This window comes from Gavia stellata, chromosome 19 (assembly GCF_030936135.1).
Source record: "Gavia stellata isolate bGavSte3 chromosome 19, bGavSte3.hap2, whole genome shotgun sequence".
NCBI lineage: Eukaryota > Metazoa > Chordata > Aves > Gaviiformes > Gaviidae > Gavia > Gavia stellata.
Window position 1 is genome coordinate 9777466 of NC_082612.1, and position 15246 is coordinate 9792711.

At 34.9% G+C, this 15246-nt stretch overlaps 1 protein-coding gene across 1 annotated transcript in view; it reads right to left on the reverse strand.

Annotated features, from left to right (window-relative positions):
* Positions 1 to 15246, reverse strand: part of SCLT1 (sodium channel and clathrin linker 1) — a 41869-nt gene that overhangs the window by 15759 nt on the left and 10864 nt on the right. Inside the window, exons 10-16 of the mRNA XM_059826871.1 lie at positions 9480 to 9570; positions 9216 to 9307; positions 7348 to 7525; positions 3756 to 3854; positions 2011 to 2082; positions 986 to 1060; positions 333 to 478 (exon numbers count right to left, since the gene is read on the reverse strand). Of these exons, the coding sequence (XP_059682854.1) occupies positions 333 to 478; positions 986 to 1060; positions 2011 to 2082; positions 3756 to 3854; positions 7348 to 7525; positions 9216 to 9307; positions 9480 to 9570 (753 nt within the window). The remainder of the gene's footprint in view (positions 1 to 332; positions 479 to 985; positions 1061 to 2010; positions 2083 to 3755; positions 3855 to 7347; positions 7526 to 9215; positions 9308 to 9479; positions 9571 to 15246) is intronic.

The window sequence follows — 15246 nt, forward strand, 5'->3', positions numbered from 1 at the left end:
TTCATAGAGTAACTTCTCCTACAAACAGTATTTAAAAAAGCAGTTAAGATTCCAAATAATATATTTGTCAAACAATAATATTTTTTTGTCAAACAACTGCTTGCAGTTCTCATCTTGTAAAGAAAATATTTCATTCCATATTGCATTATCCCCTTTAATTCTTTTATAGTGATTTCTAATTGCCCTTGCTTCAGAATTACGGTATCTTGATACTATTCCTGCTACTGGTTAAAAAGAGGTGACAAAAAACTAACACATAATCAACAATTTAATTAGACAGAAATAAATTTCCATTGTTTTCCATTCCAATTTCTGTAACATCCATGACTTACTTCATTTCCAGTTGTTTCAGTTTATTTTGTGTTGTCTGTAGACTTAGCTGAAGGTCACCTTTTGTAGTTTCCGCAAGTAAGTATTTCTGATGCAGTTGCTCTAGTTTTCTATTGTCAGATTCATGTCCTCTGTCTTCCCTGTAAATCTGAAGAATAAATTTACATGTAAGGTCCTCTTTACCTCGCGCTGGTGCTCGGCAGTGTAGTACTGACAAGGAGGCTAGTCCTTGTTGCATCCTATTTTCCAGTGATTTAAAACAAAATTGAGTTGCTATCATTGTTGCTGCTACTTGGAAAAAAAGTTTTCAAATATCTGGCATTCAGTTAGTTTTCTGTCTACTGAGCTTAAGCTGAACCGGAATATGTACCAACATTCTTTCTGATTATGTCAAACATCTCTCCTTTTACTTTTTACACTTTTCAAAGAACCCTCTTTTTAGTTTAGTATTACAGCCTTAAAATGCTTTCTGGATTAAAAAATCCTCACACATTAAAATAATTATATGAAAATTTACAATTAAGAAAATCTACTCAAAAAATAAAACAAGAAAATTAAGGTAACAAAAAAACCATGACAAATGGGAAAAATTAATATATCTTTTTCTTCTGAAAAGATCTTAAACGTGATGTAAAAATGCATGCAATTGCCTTACCTTTTCAAGTTCTTCTTCCACTGCTCTCTTTTCTCTAATGGCTCGTTCAATTTGACCCTGTTTCTCTCCACATTCCTATGTTAAAAAGTCATTTTAAAATAAAGCTAATAGAAAATAACTCAAAATAAAAATTCAAGAAGTGCCAAAGCCAAAAACCAGCCACTGTAAATGTAATTCTTGCTGCTGGTACGTATGCATTTGATTATATTTACCTGCTCATTATTTTCTCTATAGGATCATTCTTACTCACTATACAGACTAAAACACGTAAAATGAAACCTTTTTTTTAATAAATTTAATCCATAAATAGGTGCATATGCACCAAGCTTTTTCGGTCTCCCACAAAATTTGTTGCAAGTTCCTGGTTCGTTCAAGAATATGATGATTGTGATGCTCAGACTTTCTCTTAGCATACTTTATCAACTTAATTTCTACATACCCAACTATAGATATGTAATACTCAGCTTTCCATGCTTTATTTATCCCTGAAAGAAACAGGGATACTTAAGAAAAGCCATCACATGGGAAATGTTTTCTAGAGCACAGAATCTCACTGTCAAGATGCTTATGAACTATGGTAAGAATATGCTTAACTTCAGGAATAAACTTATACAAAGAAATGTGTGGATTTGCAGAACTGTTATTATTTCATGCAGAGACAGGCAAGAGTCTCAGTAAAAGTAAGATATGATTGTATACACATAAGGCAAATCTGCACATCAAAAATGAACTGTCAAAGCAAATATCCTTAACACCTAAATATGAATCTGCACTGACTGTTAAGACACTGCACACAGCTGCTTCTGTCAAGTAACGTGAAAGACACTGTATGTTGCATTAATGTCTGGAGACATGCAGGACATAAAGCGCTATACAGTAATAAAGCACAGTCCTAGACAATTATCCATTAATCATATTTTACTTGACTTAACTTTTACCTGAATTTAGTTTTCTACTTGATAAACAAAAACTAGAAGTCTCAAATGTTTTGCTATCGAAAATACTTTCATCAGTCAACACCATACCATCTGAAGAGCTGAAAGTTCTTCTGTTAGTCGAGAAATCTGCACATTATATTGCTTCTTCGCAGAGTCTACCTGTGATCAAAAACAAAGTTAAACTAAAAAATTAATCCCGTGAACTATTTTTCCATCCTGTTTTTATATATATTGTCTATATGTGGTGCATGTATATAAATATAGAAATATATAGGACTGCAATAACTAACAAATCGTACTACATAAACTTTAGAAAGAATTTTTATTATCAATCCATACTACTTCAACTAAGGGTGTTTAGGAAAAAAAAAGCAGAAAGGAAGACATCATAACAAGGCCTTACAAAAAAAGCAATAAGACTATCAGGAAAGCTGCCATCCATTAGGTGCAAGTTATTTGCAATTTGTGTAACAGATATTTTTAGATCACATAACAAAAGAAGTATTTGTTAATACCTGGAGAAACATGACAATTCATAGTTTAAAATTTTACTTTTTACGCTTGTGATAGATTCACTTTTACTGAAACAATTTCAAATAAGAAACAGGACATTTCCAGATTTCTAAATTCTGATCAGTAAATCACTGTCACAACTAGAGTGCCTATCCTGGTTGCTCTTTAGCTTTTGCACCTTCTCCACATTATGTATGACATTAAATATTGCAGTTTTAAGTAATCCCCACAATTTTTGTGATTCTTTCAGGTAACCACCAAACAGAAGGCACAAACCATCTTTATCTTCATTTTAAAGGCTCTGAAAATTTAGGCAGTATATTCCTGAAACCTCTCGAAATGAAAGGATTGGAAAGAATAAGAATCCTCTCATCCCTATGCAGTACATATGCACATTGTGTAATAGTGAAGAAAGTGAAAGGAGGCAAAATCAATTACACCACTGAAAACTTACAGACGTGATAATTGCTTTACATTGTTGTCCACGTGCAACAAAAGACCTTGCCAACACATGCCTATAACAAGCCTTTATTTCCTCTGGAGTTTGCCTTAAAATAAAGCAAGTGTCTTTGACATGCAGATAATTACTGACAACCTCCAGGGAGATTAGTCTGCATTTTAACTGCAGACGGTACACAACATGGAGGAAATTAATTTTGTGACTAGTCTTTTATCAGAAAAGCTTCAATTTTTCAGCAGCTCATAACAACAAAAATCATAAAGAGACTACAACATTTATTTCAGTCATTTCTCTGCTAAATTCTGATTTCTAGGTGTGCTGTGATATTGACCCTTTTGATTGTTAGCTGTACTTGGTAGAAGAGTCTTACTTGCCTAAACAGGGGAGTATTTTTAAGTACCGAGATGCCAAAAGACTGATAGTATAACTTTCAACAGGTCCTATCATCTAAGCATACATGATAAGCTTCCATCAGCAACTTCCAAGATGAGGCCATGTATCATAAATTAAGTACCTTGATACCAATACAACACTCAAGTCTGCTGACGTGCTATTGAACAGAATCTCTGAAATTGAAGTGTCATTCTTTACATCTTCACAGTGCAGCCTTCTCTATACCAGTGTCTCCACAGACATCAATGCTTTTGCTCCTTGAGAGATTTAATAATATTTAGCTTGAAAGTATGTATGTCTAGATAACAAAGCTGAAGAGTACAGTGCTGTCAGCATGCTGCCTTGCTACCTATATTATCAAAACACTTGTAAGAAAACTGTTCATGATTGACCATGCACCATCAATAGCTTATCATGCTGAGGAAAAACAAAATTCTTCCCATTCTTTCTCAACATCGTAACTTACTGCCTTTCTAATTCTTGCAGCAGTATCTTCTGCAAGTTGAGTCATTTCATCTTTCATTTTTTTTATTTCCTCTTCCTTTTGCTTCTCCCCAAAGAGTGCCTAGAAAAAAATAACAACTTGAAATACTACTGATAATTTTTCACTGGTGACATAGTGTCTAGCACTGAGAGAATAAACCACACACAGTGACTGTTCAAAAAACCTCTTTTCCTTTTTACTTTGGAGTAGCTGACACCAAGAGCCAACAAGAAAACCAGAACAGTGACAACATTTTGCACTAAATGCACATTCTTGTAAATCAGAACCACACAAAAAGTTAGTGTCAGTAGATGCCTTTTTCTATTGGGACTTCTTATTGGGACTTTCAGATTTTGGCTGGGTATGGAATTATACAGAAGAAAGCCTAGGAACTCAGACCAAAAGGCAAAGCAACTCTCCAACATTCTCATCTGGGGCCAGGATCTGTAATAAAAAATGCCAACAATGACGCATAGAAAGTTCTCTGTTAGGAAACTGAATACCTGTATACACACACACACACACGTGCTCCTACATATAGCTAAGCATTTTTTATGGTTGATATATTAAACTACTCATCTCCCAGAAAACTAGAAGTAGAGAAATAAAAAAATTATAAGCAACTAAGGAATGTGTATGCAGTCACTTTCATGGTGGATAACAATGAACCAAACAGCTCTTCAGCCTAAAAGAATGGTGAGAATTACAGAAAAAGGTGTAGCAAGGAACCCTTCCTCTGGAAGATGCAAGACAACTACTGTTGTTAAAGTATAATAGGAGATACTGGTCTGAAAAGATTACAGAATATTGAATTCTTGATGGGTGAGATGAAAAATCCTAGGTGGCACGTAGAGAATATGTAGATGCATAAAAGGGAGAAAGACAGAAAAATGTCCCTATTGGATGATATAAATTCAGCCTATAGAAGGTTACTCACTTCAGGCAGTAACATGCCACTTTAGCGGTCACACTCTCATTTACTGCTCCCATTCAATTCAACTTTGTATTTTACTTCTCAGACTACTCTTAAAATTCTTCCGATGTCTTATTGTAAGCTTAGCTTTGTGTGCTTTATAACGTTAACATAACAGAAGCAGCATTATTATGACAGCCTATTCCTTCCACCCCTCAATCGCTTACAGAGCAGGGAGAAACCTCTGTGGCCACAGTTTAAGATACAAAGAGTTAACTGATAGGTATATTATGCTGCATTTTTTATCCTGTTCATTACTAAACTTCCCAGTTTGAAGAATTCAGGATGTTTTAGCCACAGCAGTAAATTAACAAGTGTCTGCAAATTCCAGTTTATTCTTACTACAGCATTAATCTAAACTGTTACTTATAACAAGCCACTTATTTATCTGTTACTGTTCAGTTACTGTCTTAGAGACACAATTTATATCACAATAATTTTTACTGGGCCACTTCTTTCTGTCAACTTCATGTGAGTTCATAGCAAGTGGCATCAAATGATCTGCTGAACTACTTTTGGATGAAAAATGGTGTTCTAACACTGCTCTGATGTACTAATACTTAGCAAACTGGAAACATGATTTATACTCCTTACCAGTGATTTTCAAGTGACAGAGTGTTTCCTGTTTTTTAAACTCTGAAAAAATGATTTTATTTTTACCTTTCATTCTTCATAGTCTCCCCATTATCGGACTGTAGGGCAATGCTGTTAAGGACCAAAATACCCAACTAAGAAAAAGGAACTGACAAGTCCAAAGGTGGCCACCAAGAGCTGGAGGATGTAAAACTTTGGTTTTCAGCTCTTTCTGAACCAGAGCCTAACAAGTAAAGGGAATTGCAGAAGATCAGGTCATAAAGCAAATGAGATGCAGAAAGTTATGAGGAAATTATGAAAAGATGCCACCAAAGGGTTTCCTAAATGACTATAAATATATGGGAAGAAAGGCTATAACAAGATGATAATCCTGTTTTGTATAATAACAAGATTCACAGAAGTTTAACTGCAGTAATGACCAGAACCCTAAGCCTTGTCAATATTTTAGTCTATTCTTGAAGCAGGCCAGAAGGTAGCAGGATCTCTTTGAAGAAGTCAGTTCTCTTTTCTGTCAGAAAAAAGGAGGCAGGTCTGCCTCCATTGTCACAGAACTGAAATCAGCAAGAGCAACGCTAACTTTGATATTCCAAAAGTTAAAAGTAAAAGGCTAGTTTAGATACTCAGGAGGCTCCACAAGTTTGAAAAGCAACTTCAGACTAAAAGGGAGCATTTATCTCCTTAACTGCTCAACAGTTCAACATGTTAGCCTAAACAGAATCAATGTTAAGATTCTCCATTTATTCACAAACATTAAATAAATTGGGTTTCACTTACTGATGGCTACAGTCATCAGATGTGCATTAAAGTTCTGCCTTGCCAGCAAACACAATTCATTAGATTTCTAAAAGCCTGACTCGATCTGAAGCTTAGCATTAAAACACAAAGAGCCCACGCTAGACAAAGGTTTAACAAGCCCTGTACCCTATCTCCTCAAGGGGCAAACAGCAGATACTTCAGGAAAGTTAAGAACTGGGAAAACAGGGTGACTTTTTTTTTTATCAATAGACATGTGAAGAATTGCTGGATTATACGCTGTTCTTTAGAAAGTTTTGGTGGATTATCTTGTCATGAATTTGACTGTTTTCATATCTATACTTTTGGCATACACATCATCCAATGACAGTTTAATCACATATTGTATATAAAAATTTGTTTCAAGGCCTGTCCGCATACCTAGTTTTCTTTGTTGACTCCTCCTGCACTTTCCTAATTCTCCTATGTCTTACCTGAAATGGGCTGATCAAAACTGCACATGAAGGTGCACTGTGTTTACAGGCATCTTTATTTTTAACTCTCATTCTGAACATTCTATTCATTGTATCGAGTACCACTGAGGATTGCGTGAATGTATTCTTAAGAGACATCCACACCATCTCCTAAACCCTTTTTTGACTGTTAAGACTAAATTCAGCACGCAGTATGGCACATTTGAATTTCTTCTCTCATTTTATAATACACTAATAAATGCCTTTGCAATTTTTTCCTGACTGCAGACTTCACCTGCTCATTAGTCAGACACTTTTCCACATTTCTTCTGAATAATTAAGATCTGATCACAGAACTCACTTTCTTGGTGACCTATGTCCATCATATAACAAAAAAGTCTCTTTAGTTTTAGCTCTTCTTTCCTAACCATTAATAAGTTATGTATTCATAACAGGACCTTCCTTTCTATTCTGACAGCCCAATTTGTTTATAAATATTTGATAAGGAACTCTGTCAAAAATTTTTGAAAATTCAAGTTGAGGTACGGTATTATCACTTAGATCACCTTTATCCAGGCACTCAACATATTCTTTGAAATTTATACTGTATGACAAGTCTAAGTAATGTACGGTCATATCACAGCCTGCTCTCTTACGCATTACTAATTTTAGTACAACAGACATAAAAGAAGCTTGGTTGTGTATGCATGTATGCCTGTAAGAATACATAATCGAGCACTTCACAACTGTAATTGATGAAAGTATTCTAATATTTAAGAAATATTTTCATCCATTGCCTTACCTGACTTTTTTGTAGGTTAGCTTCTTCTAAGAGTTGTATGCAATCTTGGACTTTTGCAACAGCATCATACTTCTCCCTTTCTAGATTAGCATACTTTGTCTGAAGCTCTCCGATTTGTTTCTCCAGGGCTGTTCTTTCTGTTCTCAGCTGTTCAGCGTCTTGGACAGTAACACGTAATCTACAGGACAGTAATAACTTTACTCATTTAACAGTAAGATGCTTAATTAAGACACTAATTCTTTCAACCTCAACTAATAGGAAGTATTTATCCCTAAATTGCCAAAACTGCATTCCTGGTTTTCTGCTTGTTTTTGGACAGAGTCTTTGAGTTTAATATTAATCAAGTCCTAGAAAGAAACAGAATTAAAGCAGTTAACTCAGATATGTAATCTCAGAAGATCCTTAGAAGAATGTTGCTATCCTGGGATACATCACTGAAAATGTTCTATATTAAAACAGAATATAACAGCCCCACAAGGAATAAAGTTTTCCTCTGTGGAGGAAATGGAATAATTGGATGTGGGCAATGAAGTTGCAGCTATACCATTAGAACAAGAAAACCACTGGTAATTTTACAACAGCTCAGAAATTCTTACTGTTTAATTATGGTTGTCAGTACTGGCAGCCATGAGAAAGGGCGAGAGTGTCTCAGAGGTATCCTCAAAAAAATCTCAGAAAGTACCACAACTGCTGCTGGTTCAATAAAGTGCACGGTTCTAAATACCCAGAGTGAGCACTTTGGCAACACTTGGGCTGCCTTTTCAAGCAGCCGTGCTTTTTTACTTTCTAACATGTTTGTAATAAAAAATAAAGACAACCACTCAATTTTTGTAGAACCAAAGCACAATTTTTGCAGAACCAAAAACCTACAGAAAGTAATAAAACTAGCTAATTCCTTAAGACATTCTAAAATAAGCTTAAGAGCCTCCACAATGCTTAGGCCAGTGAAATCCATCAAGTAGAGGTAGCCACACAAGTCTGTGCAATTCTTTGAGGCAGTACTTGACCACATAGTCACAAGGTTGGTTCCCTGGTAGTTATTTGGTTTCTAGAGTTATTGAAGAGTCTGTTAATCACGGTCACAACGCTGTGACCAAAATGGGAAGATGAACAGTCACACAATTATTTCAATAAGAAATTTATGAATTCTTCTTAGCTATCAGGTCAATTGACTAATGTTAATAATTCAACAACTGTTGGTGAAACTTGAATCAAAATCACTGTGCTCAGCTAAGTATGATATCCTTGGAAAGTGATGGGGAAAAAAAAAACCCACAAAAAACACGATCGAGTCTTAGATGTTCCAGTAGACAGTACTGGAACTAAAGTTCTACTCCTTAGCAGGTATTCAAACGACTTTTGTAACTAGCATTTATTGTTAAGAACTGTGCTTTAAAAGTTCTATTAAATAATCTTTTTTTGTATAAAGATTGCTGTACTAAGACCTGAAACCAAATCCTATTAACATGGAAGGAAAAATCTACATTAACCTCAAAAACAGCTAGTTTATATAAGTATTTTCAAATTTCAGTGTGAATGTTTTTCTTTAGAACTTCACCTAAAGCTAACGAGAGTTGAGTAACTAGAATTTATGCACTAGAATGAAAAATACATGCCTCTTTTTTTTCTCCATTACAGTCAATAAAATCAGGTGGTCTGTTTTATCATTTTAAATACATTGAAAACAGAAGCTGTTCTGAAAGGTTGCAGAATAGAACACACAAGATAGAGAGTAGCCAAGCATAAGATATCTGTATTTTGAGAAAACAGAACTGATCAGAAACACAAAACCCAGAGGCTGAAAAAAACGTAGTATTTTCTCTCACTTGCATGTATCCTGTTATTAATACCCAATGAACTATCTTTACCTTGTTTCTAATTGTTTTATACTAGACTGCATTTGCTGCAAGCGTTTGTCAGATGCTGTTTCTCTTTGCTGGGCAGATATCACGTCTTCTTCCTAGAAAGAATATATGCATTATCCAGACATCATCTGAGCTTCCCTGAAAAAAATAATGATATACTAACACAGAACAAGTTAGGAAACAACTTGCGATTAATGTAACATCAACATTCAGATAACTGACTAGCCATTCAATTGTAATAGAAAATTAGTCCTTTCTCTAGAATACCTTTCTCTCCAATTGGCCTTGAAGCTTCTCTGTCAATCTGGTCATTTCATCAAGCTTAGCATTTGCTGTCCGCCCATCTGTTTTGGCTTGCCTATATAAAGAAAACAGTCTATGAATTACATTTCAATTATTACAGGGGAAAAAACCGACTCCATTACAACTTTGTCGAAATAGCTGTGAAGGGCAGTCAGATTTCCTAATACTGTTCCTACAGGGCAGAAAAGGTTTCCCCCTTCTCCTTCTTCCTGGGTGGCAGTGAGAGAGGAACACCAAATTCATTAAACAATTGTCCTGTGGAAATAACTTCTTAAAGACAGCTTAACAAGAAGGTGTATGCATTGGTTAAATATTCGGGAGGACCAGGCAATCAAAAATGTTACGTGATGCAATAACTCAAATATAATTGGCCATGAATACTTAATAGAGAAATATTTTTCAGAATTAGATTTCACTTTTTAAACCAATTTGACTAGGAATGAAAAAAAAAAAATCATTAACCACTTCTGAAGAATTTAACTGATGTGCTTTGTAATCTGAAGAGGTTTGACAAGCTAAAACAGAAAAGGAAAAAAAAAAAGAACTAGTTAATGAATCAGACTTCCTGCTCAGTAGAAAAGCTTATTGAAATGAGCAACCCTCCTACTCCTCTGACTTGGGAACAGAAAGACATACAGAGTCCTTCTCCTGGGGTGTAACACAATTATTCAGGCTGCATATTAGGCTAAATTTAAAGACCAGTGATTGAATGTATGATGAAGTTAAAAAAGAGCAAACGTATTAGATAAGCTAACACAAACTGGAGCACTAATAGGCATGAAAGAAGCTAGAAAACTTAAAAATCAACTTCAAGCAAAACTTCCTTATAGAAATAATAACTTTGATTTAATGGCATAAAAGACAAGAGCGTATTATAACTATATGAAAATCTTAAGCAAAATATACACAATCCCAGCAATTCTACAGCAAATACTTAATTTCAGCTTAATTAACCAGAAAAGCTAATTTTGTTACAATTTCTTTAAAAAGCAAAAACAGAGATAAAAACATTATTCCCAGACACATGGTCCCCATGGCAGGTCCAAACGTTTGATCTTACTCTAGCTGAATCATGCACCTTTCTCCTACAAAAAGTACTGTTAAGTTTATGAGGACATTAAGTTACTTCCCCAAAAATACTTAAAAATATTTAAAATGTGCTGTAAAATCAAAATATAAACTCAAAACCCAGCATAAAAAGGGAAAATTAAGAAAAATATAAAGAGGTCATAAAACTCAGAAGAGCTTAAATATTAAAAATGCATTTTAATGTCCAAATTCAGATTCAGATCAAATTCAGAGATGTGTGTTTAACAAGCAGCAAATTGATTCTAAAGATGGAGCTTTTATTCTTGACTGTGCAATATAGCTATAACATAATCTTGGCAAGTTATCTCTGTTTAAAAGCTTTAAGATTTCGAAATGCAGATACCTGCCCTAGCAATGCCAAGTTTCCGTCCTAATGACGTCAACACAGCTTTGAAACACTAAAGCACTAATAAATGTTTTAATAAAAATTCTAGCATATAAATAAGTGAAATCTGTTCAAACATCAATTCTCTACAGAAATACATCAAATATTGCATTGTCTCTATGCATAGCAGATTATTACCCTTTAATAGCTAGCGTAATAGTACATAAATGGTACGTAAACAGCACAGTGTAACTGTACATTTTATATTGAATTTATGTTATCACTGACGAGAAGCAATGACTCAGTTCTCAAACAATTCTTAGGGAGTTTTTGCCCAAGTTTCATTTTTTTTTATTTTGGGTAAGGTCACCATCTCATCTAAAGAATAAAAACTAATATCATCCTGAAAATAACTTCCAGCAGAACTCTTAATTTTGTCTTCTTTTTCCCAGATTACTTGCCAAAACTTAAGTTGGCAGCCTTCCTTTAGGCACGCATACTGGAGATACAGGATGACAATACATCAGGAGCATGTTTAAAATGTTTGATGGCTGCGTGTGTCAGATTGTATAGTTTACTATATGTTAAACTTAAAATACCTAAAATTTATCAACACACATTTAAAAGCTTAGCAATGTCAAAAGCTCCAAAAATTACACTCAATCTAGGCCATACAATACACTCTAGCACCATAAATCAATGTAAATCTATTAAAAACATCCAAAAGGATTAGAATTGTCTGCAATATATGCTATATAATCCATGCAAACTACATCTATGCAGCATCACAATAGAGAAACAACCAGTGAAAATATGCCAGACTTCTTTGAGAATCACCGCAGCACGCACTTTAGAGCTATATAGAGCTGCTGTCATTAGCTTTGTGAGTATAACATAGTACTGTTTTTAGGATTGCAAGAACTTTTAGCTGATCCGAGAGGAACATGAGTGTAATCAGTGCCTGTAATTAGAGATGCAAAATTCCTCTGAGAGCCTCTTTGTGCAGAACTGAGAACGCTATGGTGAGAGTAACACTGACAAAGGTTGCTCATGACCATCGCCAGCCAGATTAACCAGTTATGAACAGACTTCTGAGAAGACAACAGCTTGAAAGGAAACATGAAAACTTGTGATTGTGGGTGAGAGACCTGAGAGTGACAGCCCAGCAGTAACGCTGTGTTTGACCCTGCCAGGAGTCACCCCACGGGCATTGCCACCTTCTTCCATGCCCGAGAGCAGCCGTCCCACCAGACCCCAAGAGTAGCGTGCACCCAGCTAGCAGACTGACAGCCCAGGGTGAAGTAAATGGGGACCAACATATCAAGCATGTGTACGAGAACTCATGGGGTGCTTTCTCAGCAGGGCACAGCTAGCAGACTTCAGGAAGCAGCACAAGTACACGTAAACCTGGAGCACCCACACGTCCAGCAAGAGGGGTGTGCAGATGGGGGAACACGTACTTCCCAAAAAGGGAGTATCTGTGCACATACTTTTAATCCATGCTTCTTTTAAGACAGGATGTGTGTACCTATAGAAGCACAAGCAAGAGAGAGTGTGTGAGATCAGTACTCCATGGGATCAATTACAGAAGGCTGTTTATAGATTTGTGTTTGTTTATTAATATATTACAAATGCCTAGTATCATGGTTTACCTGTTGTATTATTAATATTCATCATTAATGTACAGGCCACCGATTGTCCATTTATTGACTAACAGCATGCAGTTAACTGCTTTGATTGACTTACACCACATGTGTCAAGCAGTCTTGCCCAGCTAGAACATATTAGTGTTCTGAAATGAGAAGATGACTACTCCAGCCCTGTGAATACTTAGATGGAAGTCTAAATTGACTCACACTTTCACTACTTATAAAACAGCAACTAATCAAAAATATGCACATAGATTTGGGCATGTGTGAGTGAAAATTCAGAACAAGATGATCCACTAGCTTTCAGTCAGTCCCAGGGACTTCTACCTTTTAATATGCCTTCTTCCTGAAGCAGCGGTTTAAGCAGAAAACATGCATTTCCCTTCTACTATCCACACCCATTGCCATATAGACAGTTATACAGATGCTTGTGTGTATGCATGGCTATGAATCAAAGAGTTTGGCTATTTTGGTTGTCAAGCTGTATTCTAAATTATTTGATTGAAACGGTATCATTCAGGAATTTCATATAACTCTAAGGATCAAGCCTAAAAAAAAGTTTCCTTTTAAAAAAGGAAATAAAGATGAGACCAAAAGGAAATCACAACATCTGTAATTTTGACAAAAACACTCAACAGGCTGCTCAACCACAACCTGAATGATTTTAAGTTTTTTTTTTTGCTTTTCATCAAAACCACTGAGAGTGTTAGAAATGCAGTAATAAACTGAATGTTGATGGCATTTATTGAATGTCTAAAATAGGTTCAGTTAATGCTAATTGCTTTCATACCCACTTATTACATGAGTCAATGTAAGCATGTCAATGCAAGACCAAAGATTTATACATGAATGAGATACCAAAACAGTAATTCAAGACTAATACCTTCTGCAAGGAAAGAAATTCCAAAAAAGTAGGGATATGAAAATGTTGTTTCCCTTTTAAGAATTAAATAGTAGCATGCACAAGCAAATTGCAAGTGATGACCAGTTTGGAAATACTTTATTTTAGCAAATACCCTGAACACCACCTTCATCTTTGATTGCTTGTGACAACATTGTCCTTTTCCAAAACACACTGTTCTTGAAAATAGTTTTTCCATGGAAAAACCTTGGCTAATAAAAATCAGAGGTGCTAACATGTCCCCCTCAAAAACACATCTTCAGTGATTGAAGTAACTTGGGATTTGTAAGCAGGTTCTGGTCCTACATTTATTGCACAAAGGAAATGTAAAAATAAACATAGTTTGAAACAAGTAAGGTTCTTCTAGTAAGAAAACCACAACATACCAAGAAGGGGGAGAAAGGTTAATACTAGAAGTAGCTCATTTTTATTGCTCTAACAGCAAGCCTGTTTGGATACAAACAATCTTGAAAAAAGACCAATTTTTAAATTGGTTAATAAATATTCACCAACAACCAATATTCAACCCTAATGAATCTGTTCATTCACTCCAAACCTGTATCTTTTACTGTGGGTATTGTGACACAGTAACTTTAATATCTGTGAATAGTACAACTAGACTCATTAAACAGATGCTGAAATTTGTGTAACACCCAATCTTTACAGTGATAAGCACTTAGCATTACAACAGATACCAATTTCTCTTCATGTAATATTCTGTATGGGTTTGGAAGAGAGGAGACGGAACGTCTGATGCAGCCATTCTTTCTTGGAGGGATAAAATCAGTATCAGCATGTGTTCAGCCAACCTAGGTTTCTAAATACCAGTATTACCTGCAAAAGCTGCACACAAAAATCGAGTGCATGAACACATGTGCATGCACACATACATGAAGCTATCTTTAACTGTTTACATAAAAATGGAAATTATTTTTACCATTTTTGGGATGACGTTCTTTAAAATCAAAAGATAAAACTAACTAAAACATCATAGCAGTCCAACTGTATTAAGTATTTTAATCACAGTATCAAAGGAAATTAGAATCACTAAAATAAAAGGAAAATTTAATAATTAAACCAAAATTTAAGTACATTATAAATTTTAAGCCTATAAACTTAAAAGTTTATTTTAAAAAGCTTATTTTAAAGCTTTAGGTAATGCTATACAAAAAATTATCATTGGTTGATAATGAATCCATTTCCTTTTCATTGTCAGTCCACAAATCCACTGTTTACTGAAATTGAATTTTAGTTTGACCTCAACCGTCACTAATTAAAACAGTTGACAGATACAGTAAACTGGCATTGAACAGACTATGGCTGTAAATACAAATAATCATGAAATTGTGTCACAGGTATTTTTCTCATTTTCCTTGATATACTGCAGGAATATAATTAATGCTTCTCTTCCCTATAACTTCCAAAAAGCCTATGATTTAGAGCTCTTTATTGAGAAATAGTGAATGGAAATTCTAATAAAAACATTAAAACTTTAAACTTTGAACATTCAAATTTCAGAACTTTAATGAGCAATTCTGTAACCAGACTTTCTGCAAATTGCCTTCTAATGAAAACCCATCTTCAGAGTCAATTTTGTTGTGATACTGACACTTTGTTCCCTTTAAATCAAAAGTCAAATGTTGAATATTTCAGGAAACAGCTGAACCAAACAACACTAACCAGAAATATGCTACCCTAACACTAATGATGCACAGATTTGTAACAAACTTAAGAGGCATTAACTGAAACCATTGTAACTATCACTAT